This window comes from Doryrhamphus excisus, chromosome 7 (genome assembly GCF_030265055.1).
Source record: "Doryrhamphus excisus isolate RoL2022-K1 chromosome 7, RoL_Dexc_1.0, whole genome shotgun sequence".
In the NCBI taxonomy this organism is placed as follows: Eukaryota; Metazoa; Chordata; class Actinopteri; order Syngnathiformes; family Syngnathidae; genus Doryrhamphus; species Doryrhamphus excisus.
Genome location: NC_080472.1, coordinates 11,981,903 through 12,005,882, shown reverse-complemented (window position 1 = coordinate 12,005,882; position 23,980 = coordinate 11,981,903). Strand labels below are relative to the sequence as shown.

At 41.3% G+C, this 23,980-nt stretch overlaps 1 protein-coding gene across 4 annotated transcripts; it reads left to right on the top strand.

Annotated features, from left to right (window-relative positions):
* The first annotated feature begins 434 nt into the window (after window positions 1–434).
* On the top strand, window positions 435–23,357 carry loxl3b (lysyl oxidase-like 3b). 4 transcript variants are annotated; one of them, XM_058077531.1, is made up of 15 exons: window positions 435–816; window positions 5,494–5,853; window positions 6,221–6,384; window positions 6,945–7,162; window positions 11,592–11,799; window positions 12,882–13,062; window positions 13,508–13,662; window positions 18,300–18,470; window positions 20,397–20,552; window positions 20,699–20,858; window positions 21,409–21,652; window positions 21,738–21,853; window positions 21,935–22,071; window positions 22,405–22,516; window positions 22,598–23,355. In XM_058077531.1, the coding sequence occupies exons 2-15, from the start codon at window positions 5,502–5,504 to the stop codon at window positions 22,669–22,671; spliced, it is 2,448 nt and encodes an 815-aa protein (XP_057933514.1). In that variant the 5' UTR covers window positions 435–816; window positions 5,494–5,501; the 3' UTR covers window positions 22,672–23,355. The 4 variants fall into 4 exon arrangements, with proteins under 4 accessions (XP_057933514.1, XP_057933510.1, XP_057933512.1 ...); XM_058077527.1 differs by lacking the exon at window positions 20,397–20,552 and adding an exon at window positions 11,324–11,380; XM_058077529.1 differs by lacking the exon at window positions 20,397–20,552 and having other exon boundaries at window positions 436–816; window positions 22,598–23,350.
* Window positions 23,358–23,980: the final 623 nt, after the last annotated feature.

The following is a 23,980-nucleotide window of genomic DNA, read 5'->3' as shown; positions in this document are numbered from 1 at the left end:
TCCACAACATAATTCACCCAAATGTATTTTTTTGTTTCATTTTGTTTTTTGTTCTTTCATTTTTTTCTTTAATAATTCTACTTTATGCGAGACATTTTTTCCTCATAAAATTACAATAGTCTCCTAAAAATTACATTTTTTACTACCTTTTTCTTTTAATATTTTGATTTTATTTTAAAATTTTAAATTTTGCTGCTGGGTTATTTGTTATATTGTGTTATTATTAATGACAATTTTTGCATACTTATTAAAATAATATAATTACATATATATAAATGAAAACAATATTATTAATATATTTTATTATGTTATATAGTGCACGTTACCTTCATGAACTTTTATACACTAATACCATGCAGTACCGATTATTTTAAAGTGGTCATTAAAATATATGTAGGTGTACCTAAAGAATTGTCCGATGCCATTGTGTCGTCACTGTGGCTTGCCTGTGAACCGTCACGTGACCAGTATCGGGAACACCTCGCGGACACGCAAGACTGGAAGAAAATGAGTGAAAGTCATCTTTTCCCTTCCTTTTCCATCTCTGTTATGCAAGCCAGAACGCCATGAAAGAGTCTGTGTGTTTCCCAGGAATTAGACCCAGCCTTCCCCGCCCTGCCTCCCCCCTCCCGGGCTGTACAGCTGGCAATCTGCTCTACAACGCAAGGCGAGGAGTCCTCGGCGGAACATTTATAAAAATCATACGACGCTAATTAACTGGAGGAGTTTTTTTCTTGCGTGGGACAATCAACTTTTTGGGGGGGCCGGAAAGCAAAAGGGAGCCCCCCGTGTGTCGTGGGACCGTTATATGCTAAGGTATGTCACCGAGATGTCACCTTTCACGGAGCTAATCAGGTAGCACTCTTTTTAACTCATTTGTACACAATATGCATAGTTTACTGACATAATCCCTCATAAACGTATTCATTCATATCATACAGGCCATATTATTATATTATTATATCAACTAATATGACAATCTGGAGCAGCACAGCAACCAAAGTTACGACTTTACCAAAATAACGCTCACTTTATGCTACTTTACTATTCATTGTTAATCTAACAAGCATCCAGACCGCATTAGACCCGGTCCAGTTTGAAAACCACAGTTCCTAGACTTCTTAGATGTGGACCAGATTATCATACAAACCCTGAAGGTTCATAAAAACACACTTTCTGATTTGTGAAACATTTATTCTATTTGTGAAAACGCAATAAAGGCGCATTCCATTTTTTTCAGCATGTAGCCCACATTAGACCAGGTCCACTTCCAAGACCACCGTACCAAGACTCCTCAAATCTGGACCCGATTAATCTACAGAACCAAAAGGTTTTTAAAAAAAATCACAGCTTTTAATTTGTGAGAACTTAATTCTGTTCATGTAGACTCAATAATGGCAAATTCAGCATCAAGACCACATCAGACCTGGTCCAGTTCCAAAACCACTGTACCAAGACTTCTCAAATCTGGACCCGATTAATCTACAGACCCAGAAGGTTTTTAAAAAATCACAGTTTCTGATTTGTGAGAACTTAATTCTGTTCATGTAGACTCAATAATGGCAAATTCAGCATCTGGACCACATCAGACCTGGTCCACTTCCGAAACCACTGTATTTTTCAAATCTGGACTGCAGACTCTGAAGGTTCACAAAAACATAGTTACTGATTTGAACACGGGCTACAGTTGTGGCTATAACCTAGCAAAAACTCAACTCAGAACCGCCGACGTCACTTCCTGCCCACACATCCCGAACACATGTACCGCAACACATGTACCGCATGTACACACGAGCACGACATATTCATGACTCAAATGACTTCTTTTCTCTCCTTACATCTAGTAAATGCGCTCATACAAGTGTAAATGTGACTGTAGGGGTGCTATTTAGTGTCTAGAGGGCTCTAATGAGGTTCAAGTTGTAAATGGGCTTTCTATGCCATAATTATGAAAATACTGTATTCCTTACTGTGTATGTGCAAGGCACTGTTTGACTTCTGACTCTTTAAGGCAGGGGTGCTCATTAAGTCGATCGCGAGCTACCGGTCGATCGCGGCGTGACATTAAAAAAATATCATCCTAGCATCAATGCCGTCACTTGATTGATATACAGGGCAGCCATTCAGATGACAACTGAATGTTGCCCTTCGGGCGACCAATCAAATCAAACAACGTCTCTAAGTGCAGCAGAACTTACGATGTCAGCCTATCAGCCATCCCCGTTACTTGATTGACATACAGGACAACCAGTCAGATGACAACTGAATTTTGACCTTTAGGTCACCGCTCATGCGTAAACAACGATGCAAAGTGCTAAGCTAGTCGGCGAATTGCGAGATTTTAAGCCCTCGCTAAAGTTTATGGTCACTAAAATGAGTGAAGGAGCTGGACCAAGTAAAAAGGCAAAAAACATATCACTTCCATACGGATATGGAATATTATACGGATATTATGATACGGATATTATCCATGACTGATAAACATTTGGAAGTGTGCTTGAGGCTGGCTATCAGCAGCTACTGTCCGGACTATGCATCCCTGGCTGGTTCAATTCAGTGCAAGTCATCAAAGTAAACTCAGGTAATTACAAAAAATGTTAATAGTTAATTATGTGTGTTTTGCAATATTGGCTCATTTGGTTATGTAAGGTACATCAACATACATTGTACGTACAAATAATCCTCAATACATTTGAAAATAAATAGATGTTTTGCATTTTTGTAGTGGGTAGATCATTTTGACTCGGTCATTTTAAAAGTAGCTCGCATGCTGAAAAAGTGTGAGCACCCCTGCTTTATGGGAAGAAGAAGTCTAGGTACAGTGGTTTTCGAAGTGGACCAGGTCTAATGTGGTCTAGATGCTGAAATAAAACAGTGAAATGTGCCGTTATTGCATTTTCACATATCAGAAACTGCCTTTCAGAGTCTCTAGTTGAATCCAGTCCGGATTTGAGAAGTCTATTTACATTGGTTTTGGAAATAGACCAGGTCTGATGTGGTCTAGATGCTGAAAAAAAACAGAAAAATGTGTTTTTATTACATTTTCAGAAATAGAAAAAGCGTTTCACAAATCGAATTAGTAGCCATTAGGCTACTATTGATGTACCTGAAATGTTTTCCCGTGAAAAAGTGTCACGGAAAACAGACAATGAGGACAAACAGGCACACGGCCCCTTCAGGGACTTTTCCCTTTATTGGTTCTTGGGTGCTGAATCAGAAGCCAACTTTAGTGTTGTCAAGGTAAGTTTCATTTAGGGATACGGCCCCATTTCAAACATAAAGGCAACATGATGTACATACGTCATCAATAGGAAAACATGATCAAATGCTAAAATATGCATATAGCGCAGTGATTTTCTCATGTTGGGTGCTCATAAATGGGATACTTTATGGACTTTATGCTGGTGTACATCGTTAAAAAGTCAATTTGGTGTATTCACTCACTCCCATGTAGTGCAAATAGTAGTTTAGCGCGTCCTTTCAGTGGGTCTGGTCCATGTTTTGGAGAGCGAGCCTCCAGTCCGGCGGCCTCTGTACAAACACATCACACTGCTGTATTTGTGTGTCTGCGGGAACACACACACACACACACATGCTCTGGAAAAGCTGTGGAAAAAGCAAAGCCGCCTATCTGTCAATGTATCAAGAGCACGTCTATGTGGCATGCGACAACATGTGCATGGAAAAAAGCTTGTGATAGGAATGTTCGATGCCAGGGTGGATGTATTGTTGTACATATCAGATACACACCGACACACTGAAACATGCTGCATTTGTAGTGTGTGTAGTGATTACTAAAAATACATATTGCTTATTGCTCTCTGGTTCTACCATATCTTACTTATTGTGTGGAAATATGGGCTAATAACTAGAAAAGCAATCTTCACTGGCTAAATGTACTGCAAAAAAGGTCAGTAAGGATAATTCATAATGCCGCCTACAGAGAACATACTAACTCCTTATTTCTAAAATCACAAATACTTCAACTTGCTGATATAGTTCATCTTCAAACAGCTAAAATAATGCATAAGGCTAAAAATAAGCAATTAGCTAAAAATGTCATCCAATACTTCTCTACAAGAGAGGAGAAATATGATCTCAGGGAAGAAGTACATTTGAAACACGTATATGCTAGGACTACGTTATGCTAGCCATAGCATTTCAGTATGTGGAATCAAACTGTTGTGATTGAGTAAGGAAATCAAACAATGCACAACAATGAGCCAATTCAAGAAACAATACAAGCAGTTGATGTTTGCTAAATACAAGGATGAAGAGTCTTGAACCAGTCATGATGTGCTATATATATCACTATATTGACACGCACTATGGTACTCATTATGGCATTGGATGCTCATATCGCCTCGTACTTCGGTACGAGGTACATTATTAAAAAAAAAAAATTAAACTGTCTTATGGAAAGCAGGAAGTGAACAAATGTAACAGTTAGTGATTGTAAAAGTACCAGATGGAGGGGTAGGATTTAATAAGCTTTGCTTCTTCCTACTCCTTTTGGACATGTGGAACTGGGAACTGATTATGGGATGCACTCAATTGTAATCTGATGCATGTTCAAATGAAATTAAACCATTACCATTACCATAGAGCAGGGGTCTCAAACTCAATTTACTTGGGGGCCACTGGAGCTCGGGTCTGGGTGAGACTGGGCCGCATCAGGTTTTCCAAAAAAAAAAAAAGCGCATTTATTAAAAACAATTTTTTTTTTAAAACTTCGCTTTGGTTCCAATTTTCTACAATAAAAGCTCTGATAAAACATTCCACTGTTCTCAAATATCTTACTTTTTATTTTTCTACACAAAATAAGATGAAAAAGAAATAAACAAATCAAGAATAAAGAAAATCAATCAATCAGTAATAAATACATAAATATAATAATAATAATAATAAAAGGGCAAATAATAAAAACTTAAGAAATCACATATAGTTGGTGGGTAGACACATGATTTTTTTCAGATTAAAATGAACAAAGCATTATTAGAGCCCTGTAGACATGACAAAACACAACTATAGTCACATTTATACTCTTTTTATTTACAACATATTGCGCAACTGCAGGGTCTTGAGACACATGCTAACTCGCAAACTAGAGAGCTAGCGACCTAAACGGTAGCCTTCAAGTTATTTCCTTTCAACTTAAATAGCCAAAAACTTACCACTTCCACACGGATAGGGAGGATAACTATTAACAGTTATTTAACCTTTAACATGAACATGAATCAAACGTAATAATTTTTTCTGGGTACATGATACCATACAGCATCCATATCAAACTTGCGCGGGCCGCACTAACATTAAACTTTCATATCAAGGCGGGGGCCTCAAACTAGTGTCGGCCGCGTGTTTGAGACCCCTGCCATATAGTAGTTGACAAAGTGTGTACAGCACTCACTTTTGGACAATAGTACTATTATTGGGACGGGGGTGGGTAATAAATGTGAACACCTTCACTGACGTTCCAATGTTCTTCTCCAGGTGAGAGAATGTTGGCATCAAAGTTCAGGCGTGGCTTTGCCCTCCTCCTCCTTTTCTCCGTGTACTCGCCCTGTTGCGTTGCTCAGTCAACCCCGCCCACCGTGACCACGCCTGCCAGCAGCGCTCGTCCCTCACCTTGGTCCGCCTCCCCCCAGCCACAAACACAGAGGTTAAAGGTCAGGCTGGCCGGATACCCACGCAAACACAACGAGGGACGCGTGGAGCTTTTCCACCAGGGCGAGTGGGGCACCATCTGCGACGACGACTTCTCCATAACCAACGCCAACGTGCTGTGTCGCCAGCTGGGCTTCGTCGCCGCCACTGCGTGGACTCACAGCGCCAAATATGGCAAGGGGCAAGGTCGGGCCCCTCTGTTACTCCATCATGCAAGCATAATGATTCATAAGAAAGTGGGAAGGAGAACTATTTGTTAGCAAGTACTGGATATTACGCAGTAGTAACAGAGCCAATGTTGTAGTAGCATTGCTAGCACTAATGTGTACAGCAAGTGTAAGGAGCCATACTGGCATTTAAAGTGCTTGTAGATGTAGATAAAACTAAAAACTTCATCAGGAGGTTGCCTACAGCCACAGCTGAGACCCATTGAATAAAGGAGCTACTTTGGTTCATTGAAGTTTTTTGTATAACAAAGTTGAAAAAATGCATGATTCATGTTCGTCTCTATGGGTTTCCATGGTAACGCTGACTGTGTGTTACTGATCTACAGGTAAAATCTGGCTGGACAACGTTATATGCAGCGGCGGGGAGAAAAGCATCGACTTGTGTAAGTCTCGCGGCTGGGGCAACAGCGACTGCACTCACGACGAAGACGCTGGAGTCGTGTGCAAAGATGAGAGGATCCCCGGCTTCGTCGACGCCAATGTCATCGAGGTCAGCTCATGTTGGCGGAAGCGATGGAGACGCCTTCCATGCCTTTCTCCAAAAGAAGCTCGACTGATGGCTCACCGAAAAGGGTGACATGCTAGCCCAGGGGTGTCGAAACTGCGGCCCGCCATCTATTTTTAACTGGCCCACATCTAAGTCTAAATAGGCAAAGCACTCATTGGTGCCTGCCGGGGCGCTGCGATGATGTCAGCCTCCCTCTGGGCTCCTCTGGCTCCCTCTGGTGGACAGAGGCAACATTGTAACGCCATCCATTCATTTCCTATGCTGCTTGTCTTCCGATTACACGTTTTGCTCAGACACAATGCATTATGGGAAAACAGTCAAATAGTGTTTACACCAATAGAGTGTTAAGTTGCTGTGTGATGAGTTTAATGTTCTTTGTAAAATTATAATACTGTTATTTTGAGTAATGAGTAGTATTAAGTATATGTACAAATCAGTTTCTTGTAATTTAGTTGGTGCAATGTATTCACCCTCCAATGTTGAAGTCCATGTCCCTACCCACTGAGTGTTATCTTTACCTGTACCTTTTATCTCAAACCGAGGCTCACGTGGATGAGGACAAGCTGGAGGAGGTGCGTCTCCGGCCGGTGCTGGCGGCGGCCAAAAAGAAGCTGCCCATCACGGAGGGCGTGGTGGAGGTGAAGCATAAAGACGGTTGGGCGCAGGTCTGCGACGTGGGCTGGACGGTGAAGAACACCCGCGTTATCTGCGGCATGCTTGGATTCCCTCACGAGAGGAAGGTCAACAAGAACTTCTACAGGTGGGATCACACTCGGGCTGTCATGAGATTCAATACGGGAGCTCCATCTTATTTCTGCCTTTACATAAAAACAACAATGTCTCTTTTTAAGGTTAGTAAGGACCTCTCCCAAGGCCTCATGATGTGAAACTAGCATGGTTTAACACCAGGATGCTACGTTCTAACTCCATTTTTAGGTCAAAAAGATGCTTACATGGTTTGTGTAGCGAAGCAATGGCAGCATTCCCTGCAGAATTCCTTCCTTGTTAAAGCATTTTTGCGAGTAGTGTGGGTGTTTTTCGGAACTGTAACGTTCCTGATTCCAATGCAGCTTGTAATTGGGACAAAAAACATTTTGTCTCAGTCTGGTGGGTTTTTTTTGGACTGTGCAGAGCAGAACCAGCAAGGCTTTCCGAGTCATTCATTCTTGCTTCCCAGACTACATTTGAACAGATGTGCTTTGTCACGGAACCCCGATGAGGATGTTTGTCTTTGCTGCTCACATTCCAGCCAGGGAGCTGGGAAAGGAACGCTTTTTATCCGTGCAGACGTCTCACAGTAGCACGAGGAGAATTGTGTGCGTTTTCTCTCAGCTGTGTGTGAAGGGAAAGGTCCTGATCCGAAGGTTTGGATGGACGGTGATCCTCCAGGCCAGGGGTTCCCAAACTTTACCAACTCAGGGCCCACTTGAAAATCGAAAAAATGTCCGCGGCCCACCTTTGTCCGACAAACATTACACAGACGAAATGCTGCATCTTCAGAGCACTAAACTTAATAATAATAATGATAATAATAATAATAATAGTAGTAGTAATTATTATTATTATGATGATTATTATTGTAAAATATTTATTATAATAATGACAATTATGATTATTATTATATAATATCATAATGATAATATTAAATAATAGCAATATAATAAATATAATTATAATAATATTCTAATATAATAATCATAATCATAATAACAATCATAATAGTAATAGTAATAATTATTATTATAATAATATTTTACAATAAAAATATTTGTAAAAATGTATTAAAATTATTATTATTATTATTATTAATAACAATAATAATTAAATAATATTTAATAACAAATAATATAATAATAATAATAAATATTATTATTGTAAATATTTTACAATAAAAATAATTTTAAAAATTATATTTGCAATTATTATTAATTTACAATATTTATATTTGCAATTTATTCTTATTATTATTAATAATAATAAAAAAATAATACAATTTTTTAATTTTTTATTGTAAAATATTATTATTATAAATATTTTACAATAATAATAATAAGAAGAATAATAATGATTATTATTATTATTATATAATATAATACTAATAATATAAAATAATATAATAAATATGATTATAATAATGTAATATAATAATAATTATTATTATTAATAGTACTTTACAAGAAAATAATTTTAAAAATTTTATTAAAATTATTATTATTAATAATAATAATAATAATGAAATAATAATATTTAATAACAAATAATATAATAATAATTATAATTATTATTATAAATATTTTACAATAAAAATAATTGTAAAAATTATATTTGCAATTATTATTCATTTGCAATATTTATATTTGCATATATATATATATTTATTATTATTATTATTACCATTATTATTATCCTTTGTTTTTAAATGTTATTTAACAACAGAACTTGAAGTTTTGACTTACGAGTGTTGCTTTCATTTCCTGCTGCGGGATACGCGTATGCGTGCGCCTCGTGACGCCTTATTGACGACCAGAGGCGTTAAAGCGGACGACTGAGTCAGTTGTGTTGTACTATATGTATGAGGTGTGTTCAATGTTTGGAATACCACGCTGTAAGAAACCTACGCTGGAATAACTGTGTACATGTGACGGAATGTGTCGCTGTTGCAGACGTCTAAGAAAGCGCGCCACCGCCGAGAAGGTCTCCAGGTCAAAGGTTATTGTGTTGGCAGGTGCCAGGTACACTGCCGTCGGGGAAGGAGTAGATGTTAACGATTTAGCAGCATGCTCGTCACTTTGGTGGAACCTCTAAAGTTTTCCTATTGGTTTTTTTCACATTTATACATGTTTACACTTTGGAGGTTCCACTGTAGTTATTGTTTTGGTATGGAATATTCTCAGGACAATGAAAAGATACCAGCCATTGTTCAGGTTGTCTTAGAAGACGTTTGGCTTCTCCTCTCCTCCAAGTAGGTTTCATCGGTTCATGTTTAAAAGACGAGCTAAGCTCACTCTAGTCTGAAGGGCTCGGAAGTACTGATCCTCAAAGGTTCCCAAAGTGGGGTACACGTACGGGGTACGTGAATAAAAATAAAAAACAATTTGCGCCTAACAGAGTCTTGAACCAGTCATGATGTGCTATATATATCACTATATTGACACTTACTATGGTACTCATTATGTCATTGTATGGTCATATCAAAAAATAAAAAAATACAAATAAAAATACAGATTTAAAAAAATTTACAATGCTGCTTGATCAAGACTTTTACAATCAGTAACTGTTACATTTGTTCACTTCCTGTCTTTCTTTTATTTTAATTTTTATTTTTATTTTTATTTTTATTTTTATTTTTATTTTTATTTTTATTTTTATTTTTATTTTTATTTTTATTTTTATTTTTATTTTTATTAATTTTAATTTTAAGTCAAATTTTAAGTCAAATTTTATTAAAATAAAAAATGTAATTAAAATAATTTGTATTTATTAAAATTTCCATTTCAATTTCAAATTTCAATTAAAATTAAAATTGAAATTGAAATTGAAATTGAAATTGAAATTGAAATTGAAATTGAAATTGAAATTGAAATTGAAATTGAAATTGAAATTGAAATTAAAATTAAAATTAAAAGACAGGAAGTGAACAAATGTAACAGTTAGTGATTGTAAAAGTACCAGATGGAGGGGTAGGATTAAATAAGCTTTGCTTCTTCCTACTCATTTTGGACATGTGGAACTGGGAACTGATTATGGGATGCACTCAATTGTAGTCTGATGCATGTTCAAATGAAATTAAACCATTACCATAACACTCACAATCACGAGTGTGCCTGAATGCCTCACGGCCCAAGGAGAGCAAAGCAGAGAGGAGACATAGAGATGACGACACCTGCTCACATGCGAAGCCAAACGTCTTCTACAACACGTTGCGATCCATACAGCGTCCATAGATGAGAATATTCCCAGGTAAATATGGAATGGGATTTCTACGACTACTATGGAAGTTGTGAGTAGCGTGTGCCGGGTTAGAATTCCAACACACCGTCAGGTTTTTGCATGCTGTCTTCTTTGTGGAGTTCTTCAATGACAAACGAGTCACTTGACAACAAACAACTTGGTAGAATTTGCCAAATATTGTAAACTTTTTGAAAGCAAGACGTGCGTAAATAAGACATTCAAGAAAAAACTGCATCTATAGGTGAAATTAACTTTTTCCCACAGTTTTGTTTTCATTTTAATGGCCCGTGGCCCCTGGGCTGCACTTTGGAGACCCTTGGTGTAAGGGATCTTGACACTGGAGTCAATTTAGTTTAATTTACAGCACAAGAACGCCTTTGGTAGACCAAAAAACTCAAAAGCCCAAATGAGTAGATGACTGGATGAAAGAAAAACTCCCTGAAGAAGATTTTAGAAGATTTGAGACTTTTGGGGAGACTATGATAAATAAATCCATGACGAGATTTAATAAGGAACATTATTCCATACTGCAACATGATTCATTCCTAGGATTAAAGTGCAAATTCTACGCAAGTGTGTATTGTAGTGTTGAAGAACCTTTTGGTCAACCAAATCCATGAAAGACCAACCAACAAGTGTTTTTGATCACATTGTTGTTTTTATTTCATGGCATTTGTTGGGTCAACAAACCTGTCTAATAAACTTTACATTTGCATAAGAATAAGGTTGTGGGGAAGCTTGTGTCACTTTTCAACAAATGTGTGAATAATTCCGCCATTTGTCACCTAGCATTAGCCGCGTTAGCTGCACTGAAAACATGAAGAATCAAGTAAACGTCTATCGGTACATTTGTGAAAGTGACACTTTCCTTTCCCTTTTTGTGCGCCGTTTAATCTGCTTCCTATTCACTTTGACTGTGACCTTCTTTGGTTGAGCTACGTGTGCAGTCTAACCCGTGTTTACCTTGCAGGCAGACAGCCAAAGCTAAAGCTAACGCTAAGTCTAAACAGAGCAGCCCAGGCCAAAGGTAAAGTGCCAGCTGACCGTGTTGTGGACAAATTGAAGCAGGCTTGGACAATTCCTGAAATGTGCATACATTAGCATTACAGTGCTAAAATATGCTAAGGGCGGTATTTTGTCTTTTTTCAAACCTCGCTTCAGTTTGATAACGTTTTATTCACAGCTCTAGTTAGCATTCAAAGTGTATCAACGCGTAAATAAAATGTGATCTACTGCAGGTTGTTCTTGCAGCGTCAGAAGAACGTCTTCCACATCCACTCCGTGGCGTGCACCGGCACCGAGGTGCACCTGGCAGCCTGCCCCCTGGAGTTCAACAGGCCCAACAGCACGTCGTCCTGCGAGGGCGGCTCCCCCGCAGTTGTCAGCTGCATGCCGGGGCCGCTCTTCATGCAGAGCAGCGGCTTGAAGAAGAAGCCCAAAACCTCGGTAAAGTCGCAACACGTCGATTTGGGGCAGTAGCGGTTATACTAGCTATGGGGCACATGGGCAATTGCCAGACGGGCGCCCTCTATAGGCGTGGGCATGCCGGGGGACGGGCAATTTAAATTAAATTCTGGAAGCTCTATAAAGCTTTCTGCTCAGGTTATTATGTGTATCTGCTCTTCAGGAGTCCACAAGTCAATACAAAGCGGCAAAAATTTGTATAATTTTAAGCAAACAGCAGGGGGCAGAAAAAAAAAACCCAAAAAACATTTTTTTTCCTCTTTCTCAGAAAATAGGTATATAATTTTTCAGCAGAAAACAAATTTAAATATTCATTATTAAGTTGGTAATAATTTACAAATACGTGATCATGCAGGACTGAAATTGAGCGATACCGATCACGAGGATGAATTATAAATTGTATTATTTTTATCTGATGAGTGCCAGGGGTGCTTTGTAATGGGGGAAAGTCAGGACTATTCCAAGGTGGGGGGGAGGGCAAAAAATGGGTAAAATAAAATAAGTAATTGCAAGATGTCAGGATGTAGTTTGTTGATGCTATAATAATCATCCATCAAACATCCACCAAATGAAATGAATGCACTTAAGTAACCCTTATTCTATATTTGAATGAAGGGCTCGGAAGTACTGATCCTCGAAGGTTCCCAAAGTGGGGTACACGTACTCACATACACGTGAATAAAAATTAAAAACAATTAGCACCTAACAGAGTCTTGAACCAGTCGTGATGTGCTATATATATACATATATCACTATTGACGGTGACTATGGTACTCATTATGTCATTGTATGGTATCACCTCGTACTTCGGTACGTGACAAAAAAATACAAATAAATATTAAAAAACAGATTAAAAATTTTATTTTTATTTTTATTTTTATTTTTATTTTTATTTTTATTTTTATTTTTATTTTTATTTTTATTTTTATTTTTATTTTTATTTTTATTTTTATTTTTATTTTTATTTTTATTTTTATTTTTTTTGAATAGTAATGTTTGGTTAAATCCAGTACAACCTAAAATAACACCCCCAAGTCCTTACAACCTGTGTGTGTGTGTGTCAGAGCAACGTGAGGCTGAAGGGGGGCGCAAGGCTGGGCGAGGGCCGTGTGGAGGTGCTGAAAGGCAACGAGTGGGGTACGGTGTGCGACGACCGCTGGAGCCTGCAGTCGGCCAGCGTGGTGTGCCGGGAACTGGGCTTCGGAAGCGCCAAGGAGGCCATGACGGGGGCACGCATGGGTCAAGGTGGGCTACAAACAAACAAAACACGCACACAGACCCCAACATGAAGCATTTGCAGACTCTGAGAGGCGTCATTCCTCTCTTGGTGTCTCCTTTGGAGCTTTTCTAGCTGAGTAAAGTCATGAAATCGGAACGTCTGTGCTCTGGTTTGACCTCAAGATGTCTTAAGATTCTAGCATGGAGCTAACAAAAGTTCATTTGAGACGAAATCTGGCTGGAGTATCTGCTGCGGTTTGTGTATGTACGAGGACGTAATCATTTGGACCATACAGGAATTTTGTGCCTCATAAATGTTACGTGGACATCACACCGCGCCGCAGCCACGTGGCCACATCCCTCCCAGGAATATCCCTAAATATTCCCTCACAGAATCTTGCACAACTCCTACTATGTCAAGTATTCTTTTATTTGCCAAGCATCCACAATTTACCTACTTCGGTGTGTGCAGGAATGGGCCCCATCTACATGAACGAGGTGAAGTGTGGAGGCAACGAGAGGTCCATCTGGAGCTGCCCGTTCAAGAATATCACCTTGGAAGACTGTCAGCACACGGAGGACGCTGCCGTGCGCTGCAACATTCCCTACATGGGCCTGGAGAACTCGGTCAGACGTGTCTTTTTGTCGCTTTACGTAGACGTTGTGTTTTAGTTTACTTTGAGCGTACGTCGGCGCAGCGCAGTCGGAAGAGTCTGCTTCACCTTGTAATGACGTGTGACTCCCTAGACATATTCCTATCATTTAATGATTCATTAATGAATGATTATGAATGATTATGATTCGTCATAACTACCAAACATCGTGAAATGAGCATCGCCTGTACTTATAAGGTGTTGCAGCTCTGATATGATTGACACAGGAAAATGTGTTTTGAAACTAATGCATGAAGATGTCACATGTAGAACATCACTACTATGCCGACATCTTCAATAATATCTGCTTACTAACTCCAAGCAACATTAGCCACGTTTACATGAGGAGTTTTTCTCTTTCCGAATGACCTTTCCGAAAACAATTGTATACATGGAAAGGAATATTCCAATCTCTTGTCTACATTCATTCATTCATTCATTTTCGACCGCTTTTTCCTCACGAGGGTCGCGGGGGTGCTGGAGCCTATCCCAGCTGTCTTCGGGTGAGAGGCGGGGTACACCCTGGACTGGTGGCCAGCCAATCACAGGGCACATATAGACAAACAACCATTCACACTCACATTCATACCTATGGACAATTTGGAGTGGCTAATTAACCTAGCATGTTTTTGGAATGTGGGAGGAAACCGGAGTACCCGGAGAAAACCCACGCATGCACGGGGAGAACAAGCAAACTCCACACAGAGATAGCCGAGGGTGGGATTGAACTTGGGTCTCCTAGCTGTGAGTTCTAGGTGCCAAATGTGTAAATGTGCAAATATACCAGTGTACAGTGACAGTTATGATGTCGTCACTACCAACAGCACTAAATTCATCACATAGCAACTTAACACCCAAAAGGTGTACCTGATACAAACATGTATCAGGCACACCCTGGACTGGTGGCCAGCCAATCACAGGGCACATATAGACAAACAACCATTCACACTCACATTCATACCTATGGACAATTTGGAGTGGCTAATTAACCTAGCATGTTTTTGGGAGGAAACCGGAGTACCCGGAGAAAACCCAAACATGCACGGGGAGAACATGCAAACTCCACACAGAGATGGCCTAGGGTGGAATTGAACCCTGGTTTCCTAGCTGTGAGGTCTGCGCGCTAACCACTCTGGTCGAGTGGTTAGCCCCTCTTGTCTGCATGCGCCACTATAATCAACCAGAATAGTCAATGGGGCATGCCCAGTAAAATGTAAACATCAACATCACGTGATACCGACTTCCTCGAGTTTTTCTTTCATTTGTTGGAATAATTCCGTATTGCCAGTTTTCCTTCATCCAGTCTTCAAAAGAAGGTTCCCACACACTGTCGCTCTTATTCATCACTTTATTCAGGTAACGTTTCGGTCCGTTTGACCTTCATCAGACATATTCAATCACATCTCTGCCCTACACACACATATATATATATATATATATATATATATATATATATATATATATATATATATATATATATATACAGTGAAGAAAATAAGTATTTGAACACCCTGCTATTTTGCTATTTCTCCCACTTAGAAATCATGGAGGGGTCTGAAATTTTCATCGTAGGTGCATGTCCACTGTGAGAGAGATAAACTAAAAAGAAAAATCCAGAAATCACAATGCATGATTTTTTTAACAATTTATTTGTGTGATACAGCTGCTAATAAGTATTTGAACACCTGAGAAAATGAATGTTAATATTTGGTACAGTAGCCTTTGTTTGCTATTACAGAGGTCAAACGTTTCCTGTAGTTTTTCACCAGGTTTGCACACACTGCAGGAGGGATCTTGGCCCACTCCTCCACACAGATCTTCTCTAGATCAGTCAGGTTTCTGGGCTGTCGCTGAGGAACACGGAGTTTGAGCTCCCTCCAAAGATTTTCGATTGGGTTCAGGTCTGGAGACTGGCTGGGCCATGCTAGAACCTTGATATGCTTCTTACGGAGCCACTCCTTGGTTTTCCTGGCTGTGTGCTTCGGGTCGTTGTCGTGTTGGAAGACCCAGCCACGACCCATCTTCAATGCTCTGACAGAGGGAAGGAGGTTGTTCCCCAAAATCTCACAATACACGGCCCCAGTCATCCTCTCTTTAATGCAGTGCACTCGTCCTGTCCCATGTGCAGAAAAACACCCCCAAAGCATGATGCTACCACCCCCATGCTTCACAGTAGGGATGGTGTTCTTCGGATTGTACTCTTCATTCTTCTTCCTCCAAACACGCTTATTGGAATTATGACCAAAAAGTTCTATTTTGGTCTCATCTGACCATAAAACTTTCTCCCATGACTCCTCTGTATCATCCAAATGGTCATATGCAAACTTAAGACGGGCCTTGACATGTGCTGGTTTAAGCAGGGGAACCTTTCGTGCCATGCATGATTTCACATCATGACGTCTTAGTGTATTACCTACAGTAACCTTGGAAACGGTGGTCCCAGCTCTTTTCAGGTCATTGACCAAGTCCTGTCGTGTAGTTCTGGGCTGATTCCTCACCTTTCTTAGAATCATTGAGACCCCACGAGGTGATATCTTGCATGGGGCTCCACTCCGATTGAGATTGACCGTCATGTTTAGCTTCTTCCATTTTCTAATGATAGCTCCAACAGTGGACCTTTTTTCACCAAGCTGCTTGGTAATTGCTCCGTAGCCCTTTCCAGCCTTGTGGAGGTGTACAATTTTGTCTCTGGTGTCTTTGGACAGCTCTTTGGTCTTCGCCATGTTACAAGTTAAAGTCTTACTGATTGTATGGGGTGGACAGGTGTCTTTATGCAGCTAACGACCTCAAACAGGTGCATCTGATTCAGGATGATACATGGAGTGCAGGTGGACTTCTAATGGGCAGACTAACAGGTCTTTCAGGGTCAGAATTCTAGATGATACACAGGTGTTCAAATACTTATTTGCAGCTGTATCACACAAATAAATTGTTAAAAAATCATGCATTGTGATTTCTGGATTTTTCTTTTTAGTTTATCTCTCTCACAGTGGACATGCACCTACGATGAAAATTTCAGACCCCTCCATGATTTCTAAGTGGGAGAAATAGCAAAATAGCAGGGTGTTCAAATACTTATTTTCTTCACTGTATATATATATATATATATATATACACGTATACGTCCCCGATGGGTGCAACCAATCCGAGAACTTAGGGGGGCGACCTGTTTTGATGAATATCACCTGTCGAAGGACAATCACATTCGGTTAACAGGGTATAGAGTTTCAGATAATATGAAAAAAAAAAGGTTTACATATAATTTGATTCATACAGGCACAATATATGAACAAATGTATAGATAGGGGCAACCATGCCAGTAATTAAAAAACATGGATTCTTTTTTTTTATATAGGCCTTTATAAGGGGCGGCACGGCGGTCTAGTGGTTAGCGAGCAGACCTCACAGCTAGGAGACCAGGGTTCAATTCCAGCCTCGGCCATCTCTGTGTGGAGTTTGTATGTTCTCCCCGTGCATGCGTGGGTTTTCTCCGGGTACTCCGGTTTCCTCCCACATTCCAAAAACATGCTAGGTTAATTAGCCACTCCAAATTGTCCATAGGTATGAATGTGAGTGTGAATGGTTGTTTGTCTATATGTGCCCTGTGATTGGCTGGCCACCAGTCCAGGGTGTACCCCGCCTCTCGCCCCAAGACAGCTGGGATAGGCTCCAGCACCCTGCGACCCTCACCCTGCGACCCTCGTGAGGAAAAGCGTTAGAAAATGAATGAATGAATGAATGAATGAATGAATGAGGCCTGTATAAGCATCAGTAAATCCTCAACATCTTTTATAGAGGGGGGGGGCATCCAGTCTTGAAATTAGTTTGTATGAAAAACCAACTTTCCGCAGATTCCGATTGCTCGCCTCCATTTTTAAAACGGAAGAACGTCTGGATCTGCGTGTTATGTCATATGTCATATCTGAGCATGCGCTGAAAGAACGCACCCGGGATCAATTTAAACAGGAAAAGATCAAATTCAATCTTGCTAATGTTTTATAATTAAACTGGGGACATGTTTTATATATATATATATATTTTCTTTTTTAATAAAACTGGACTTGTGAATGGCGTATAGAAGGGTTTAGATTCTGTTCCACAGATGGCGCTAATGCACACGAAAGCTGCTTGCCAACCGCCAATAAACAACAGAAGAAGAAAACAACTTTCCATTTGAGCGGGTACAAGATACCTCAATCGGATTGGGGATAGGAATATTCCACCCCTGTTAATCCCATTATACATTCATTCGGAATGAGGTGTATACAAAGGTTACATTCTTTCCGTTTGAGCAAATAAAGCAAATGCAATTGGAATATTTGGGTCCATGTATACGTGGCTAATGGCAAGCATGTAAGCGGCCATATTTGTAGTTGACATAGAGGAGTGCGCGTGGTTTAGTTGTACTTCTTGACTTGAATCAGTGATTAATATGCATGCATATTTCTGCTACTACATGAATGATGTAACCAGACAACACGTAGCATGTAGCATGTAGCATGCTTGTCACCACTCACAAAGGCGGCATGTAGTGTGATACGAATGCCACAGTTTTTATCCCACCTTGCCTTTGTGTGAGGCTACGCTCTAACCGCCCGCCCACACACGCAGATCCGCCTCACAGGGGGTCGCACCCGCTACGAGGGCCGCGTGGAGGTGCTTGGCAAGGACGCCAATGGCACCGAAGGCTGGGGGCTGATCTGTGGAGAGACTTGGACCACCAAGGAGGCCATAGTGGCCTGCAGGCAGCTGGGTCTGGGCTACGCCAACCAGGGCGTGCAAGTAGGTCACTAACACTTAGCGTCGTTAACGCTTTGCTGACCTAAGCAACAAGATAGTATACTGTCATGTTCACACTCGAACGAGAACCACAAACTAAACTAACTAAACTACACAGACAGCAACCTCATAACTACAGTAGCATTTTAGCTAGCAAGTTTAGCAACGTAAACCAACAAAACTGCATGTAGATGGTTCGGTCCACCATGCACTGGATGTCGCCAGCATCTTCTGCAGGTCCCAATCAGTGGCCTTGCTGAAGACTTCATGGTGTCCAGAACACAGAAAGTGGTCCATCATAGGGAATCCTGACATCCAAAGGCGGCTTGGCCTGGTGTAAACAAGCAGGAAATGGGGGGCCGACAGAGCTGTGGGGGTGACTGAGGCAAAAAGCACTGGTTGGGTCGACGGGCAACAGGGTCGGCAAGGCCAAAGGCAAAGAACAACAACCACAAGTGCAGGTTGGAACAAGCAGGACATCAGGAATGGGGCAACAAGGGGTGTGGACTAAATGGCGGAATGTTCTTGAACATAAGATCACAAAGCAGACTTCCATGGAATCAGGTTTTTAGTCCAGTCTGTTTACTACCAAGTCCAGCTAACCTCCATGTCTGGGGAAAAAACAATCCTGTCGCCAAGAAGACCTCACACCATGCTGACCATCAGGGACCACCACAAGCCACAGACCAGATTCACAACCAGGATAACATCAACGCGGCTTTGACCAGATATCATCATTGTGTCAGATTCCACCATTCTAAAACTCGAAGTGCCCTGAGAACAGGGGCGGAAGACCTCAAAAACACCATGACTTCGGAAGACATCGTTCATCTGCAAGATGTTCTGCATCTTCTACCTTCTATCTGTTGGTAGGCGTAACTTATGCCTCCAAATTAAGTCAAATTTTAAGACGATTACAAAACAATCATGCTAATTATGCCGTTTACCATGACTCAATTTCTGAGGTGTAACGCAAAAGGAGACCTAAAAAGCCAAAGAAAAATCAAAACAGCCAAGAACTGAGGTCTACTTTGCTTGAAGACTCTCTGAACTGCGAGGTCTTGTACAATATTAGAGGCATATATTTTTTAAAAATTGATGAAAATTGGCTGCATGGCGGTCGAGTGGTTAGCACGCAGACCTCACAGCTAGGAGACCAGGGTTCAATTCCACCCTCGGCCATCTCTGTGTGGAGTTTGCATGTTCTCCCCGTGCATGCGTGGGTTTTCTCCGGGTACTCCGGTTTCCTCCCACATTCCAAAAACATGCTAGGTTAATTAGCCACTCCAAATTGTCCATAGGTATGAATGTGAGTGTGAATGGTTGTTTGTCTATATGTGCCCTGTGATTGGCTGGCCACCAGTCCAGGGTGGACCCCGCCTCTCGCCCGAAGACAGCTGGGATAGGCTCCAGCACCCCCGCGACCCTCGTGAGGATGAGCAGTAGAAAATGAATGAATGAATGAATGATGAAAATTGTTGAGGCCTCAGGGGCAGCTGAGTCTTTGAAGCTTTTTGCACCACAGCGCCATCTGCTGGATGAGGTGGAACACTTGCTCCCAAATTTAAAAGGATGGATTAAACCTAAAAATTACACATTTTAATGATACTGATGAGGTGCTATTATGATTTGCATTTGAGTATGACAGTATATTATGACGTCTACATCCAGTAGAATTTTTCTTTGTGCCGTACAAAGAAATGCCACATAGACTTCCCAATCCAAGTGGAAGGAACAGCGAGCTGGCCACCGGAGCCAAGTGATGAGCTCATTCTAAAAAAAACCCACACTGAGGTTTTTGGTGGCCAGCGAAGACTAACCAGACCGCCTGACTCACGCGACACATTTTCCACAGCCGGCGCCCAGACAGTTGAGATGCAGGACAGGAAGTCTGTCCCCTCACTGACTCCCAGCAGGGCATCTCCGCAGATCCGGATAGTGGGCGGCCGCAGCAGTTATGAGGGCCGGGTGGAGGTTCAGGTGGGGTCCAAGTGGGGAACAGTGTGCAGCACAGGATGGACCACAAAGGAGGCCATGGTGGTCTGCAGGCAGCTGGGCCTGGGATACTCCATGCATGCCATCACTGTGAGTAGGAACTGCAATCGGGATTCCAGCTTTGGCCTTGAAAAGAAAAGCAGGAACGTCATATCGACCGTTTCTTAGCCACGCCAAAGGCCAGCTCGCCATTTTTTCCTGTCGTGTTTATTGAGCGCCGTGTGTCTCTGTCCAAGGAAACCTGGTACTGGGACAGCAGCAATGTCACCGACATGGTGATGAGCGGCGTCAAGTGCACGGGCGGCGAGATGTCTCTGACGCAGTGTCAGCATCACAAGACGGTCAGCTGTCAGAAAGCCGCCGCCAAGTTCGCCGCAGGAGTCATCTGCTCCGAAAGTGAGTCACAGAAATGTTGCATCATCCCTATCTATCTATCCATCCATCCATCCATCCATTCTTCTATCTATCATTAAATTGTTTTTCCTTATTTCTATTTTTTATTTATTGTTTTCCTTATTTCTATTTTTTATTTTTTCCCTTATTTCTATTTTTTTTCCTTATTTCAATTTTTTTTCCTTATTTCAATCTTTTTTTGTTTCCTTATTTCTATTTTTTATTTCATTTTTCCCCTTTTTTCTATTTTTTTCCTTATTTCTATTTTTAATTTATTTTTTCTTTATTTCTATTTTTTCCCCTTATTTCTATGTTTTTCCTTATTTCTATTTTTTTCCTTATTTCTATTTTTATTTTTTTCCTTACTTCAACCTTTTTTTGTTTCCTTATTTCTATTTTTTATTTTATTTTTTTCTTATTTCTATTTTTTATTTTATTTTTTTCCTTATTTTTAATTATTACTTTCTACAAAATGCACTGTGGAGTTGCACTCAAATTTCGTTTGTATGCAATACAATGACAATAAAGGCGATTCTGATTCTCTCCTGTGCAGCCACCTCCGACCTGGTCCTGAACGCCTCCCTGGTCCAGCAGACGGTCTACATCGAGGACCGGCCCCTGCACATGCTCTACTGTGCTGCAGAGGAGGATTGTCTGTCCAAGTCGGCCGCCAAGGCCAACTGGCCCTACGGACACCGCCGCCTGCTGCGCTTCTCCTCCCAGATCCATAATATCGGCCGGGCCGACTTCAAGCCCAAGGCGGGCCGCCACTCGTGGGTGTGGCACGCGTGTCACGGGTAACGTAGAACCAGATTATGTTTGCATGGCGTCTTATTCTGATGCAGAAACCTTTTAATGAAAGCATGTATGTGCATCCCACAGGCACTACCATAGCATGGACATTTTCACACACTACGATCTGCTCAATGCTAACGGAACCAAAGTAGCGGAAGGACACAAGGCCAGTTTCTGTCTGGAGGACACAGATTGCCAAGAAGGTCAATAAAAACATTTGACTGTGATAAATTCTTCAGAAAAGTATGCTCAGCGTTTTACTGTCCACAATATCGTCCACACAGGAGTTTCCAAACGCTACGAGTGTGCCAACTTTGGAGATCAGGGCATCACGGTGGGCTGCTGGGATTTGTACCGCCACGACATCGACTGCCAGTGGATCGATATCACCGATGTCAAGCCCGGAAACTACATCATGCAGGTGAGGGACTTCAACCACTGGTTCTGTGTACATAGTTGGAGCCTTGAAAACCTGTTTTTTAATATTATTAGAGCCCTCTAGACATGAAATAACACCCCTATAGCCACCTTTACACTCGTATTATCCAATATAGTAGATATAATAAGAATAAATAAGCGATTCAGACTCGTACTCATGTATGTAAAGGTGCTTCGGTGTTGGGGGAGTTGAGTGGCGAGTGGACAGGAAGTGACGTTTGGGGTTCAGATTTGCATTTTCGCTAGGCATGGGTTACGACCACAACACTCGCCTGTTTATTAATGATGGGGTTTTTTTTCCCGCTGGTCTGGTCAGGTGGTCATCAACCCAAATTTCGAGGTGGCCGAGAGCGACTTCACCAACAACGCTATGAAGTGCAACTGCAAATACGACGGTCATCGCATTTGGTTCCACAACTGCCACATTGGTGAGACACCCATCCTGATTGGTCACACCGTGCACAGCGAGCATCCCCGCCTCACCGCTTCTTTCCCTGCTTTTGTTGCAGGAGACGCCTTCAGCGAGGAGGCGGAGAGAAGGTTTGAGAAGTACCCGGGACAGTTGAACAACCAGATTTCTTAATCCTTGAGGGATGTTCTGGTGAACATCTTCCATGTCTTCTGAGTTGTTATACTTGAACATTCAAGTGTTTTTGCCACCAAATGCCAAAAATGGAGATTAACTTCATGGTAGCTTTTAGTCCAGCTTTTGATTTGATTGTGCACTTGCTGAGATTTGTCTCCGTGCAAAGACCTCAGCATCTGGATGAGGGTGCTCCTCGGCTCTGGTGAGAACTTTCTATGTTTGGACCACTCAGTCGAGCTATTATTATGATATCTTATTTTTGTTAATGTATTTATTATGTGTCAAAGGTGCTCCAGAGATGTTTTGTTAATGATCTCCTGAGGTGCTGGGAAGTTACATGCTGCGATTTTTGGGGTACAAATTGGACAAAAAGGGTCAAACAAATGTACACTAATATAATCATAAATCATAACTGCTGCCCTCAATTAAAGGAGAGGAATAATGATGAGGACATCTGTCCCCCAGTGTCATATGTATTCCTTCTTTGGAAGCGTTACTTCACGACTGTTTACATGTTGAGCGACCTCGCCGTTAGCATCTTTCGCATGTGTATGGTGCAGAGTTTATTTCAATCTACTTAACCGCTTAACTGTTAACTCGCTACTGCAATCCCATTAAGCTCGCTGGCCACATTGCACGGTGGCCCAGTGGCAGCTCTGTGGCGCCGCCGTGTTGCTGTCAGTTAGCATAGCGCTCGCCATGTATGTAGATTGTGAACCCTACAGATAGTTGTTGGATTTAGCATTGCTATTACACTTTGCGGCTGCACGGCGGCCGAGTGGTTAGCGCGGAGACCCGAGTTCAATTCCACCCTCGGGCATCTCTGTGTGGAGTTTGCATGTTCAATCCGTGCATGCGTGGGTTTTCTCCGGGTACTCCGGTTTCCTCCCACATTCCACAAACATGCTAGGTTAATTGGCCATTCCAAATTGGGGTCCAGGGGTCAACGGAACTGGCGTTGAGATCTTTCAGTCAAAAAAAGAGAACTAGCAGGTTGGGAGGTCGTTTCTCAAGTTTTGGGACTCCGGCAAACCACAGTGAGAGCCATTATATACAAATAGCAAAAAAATGGAACAGTGGTGAATCTTCCAAGGAGTGGCCAGCCAACCAAAAGTACCCCAAGAGCGCAGCCAAGAGGTCACAAAAGACCCCACAACAACATCCAAAGAACTGCAGGCCTCACTTGCCTGAGTTAAGGTCAGTGGTCATGACTCCACCATAATAAAGACTCAAAAACGGCCTGCATGGCAGAGTTCCAAGACCAAAACCACTGCTGGAAAAGAAGAACGTTAAGGCTTGTCTCAAT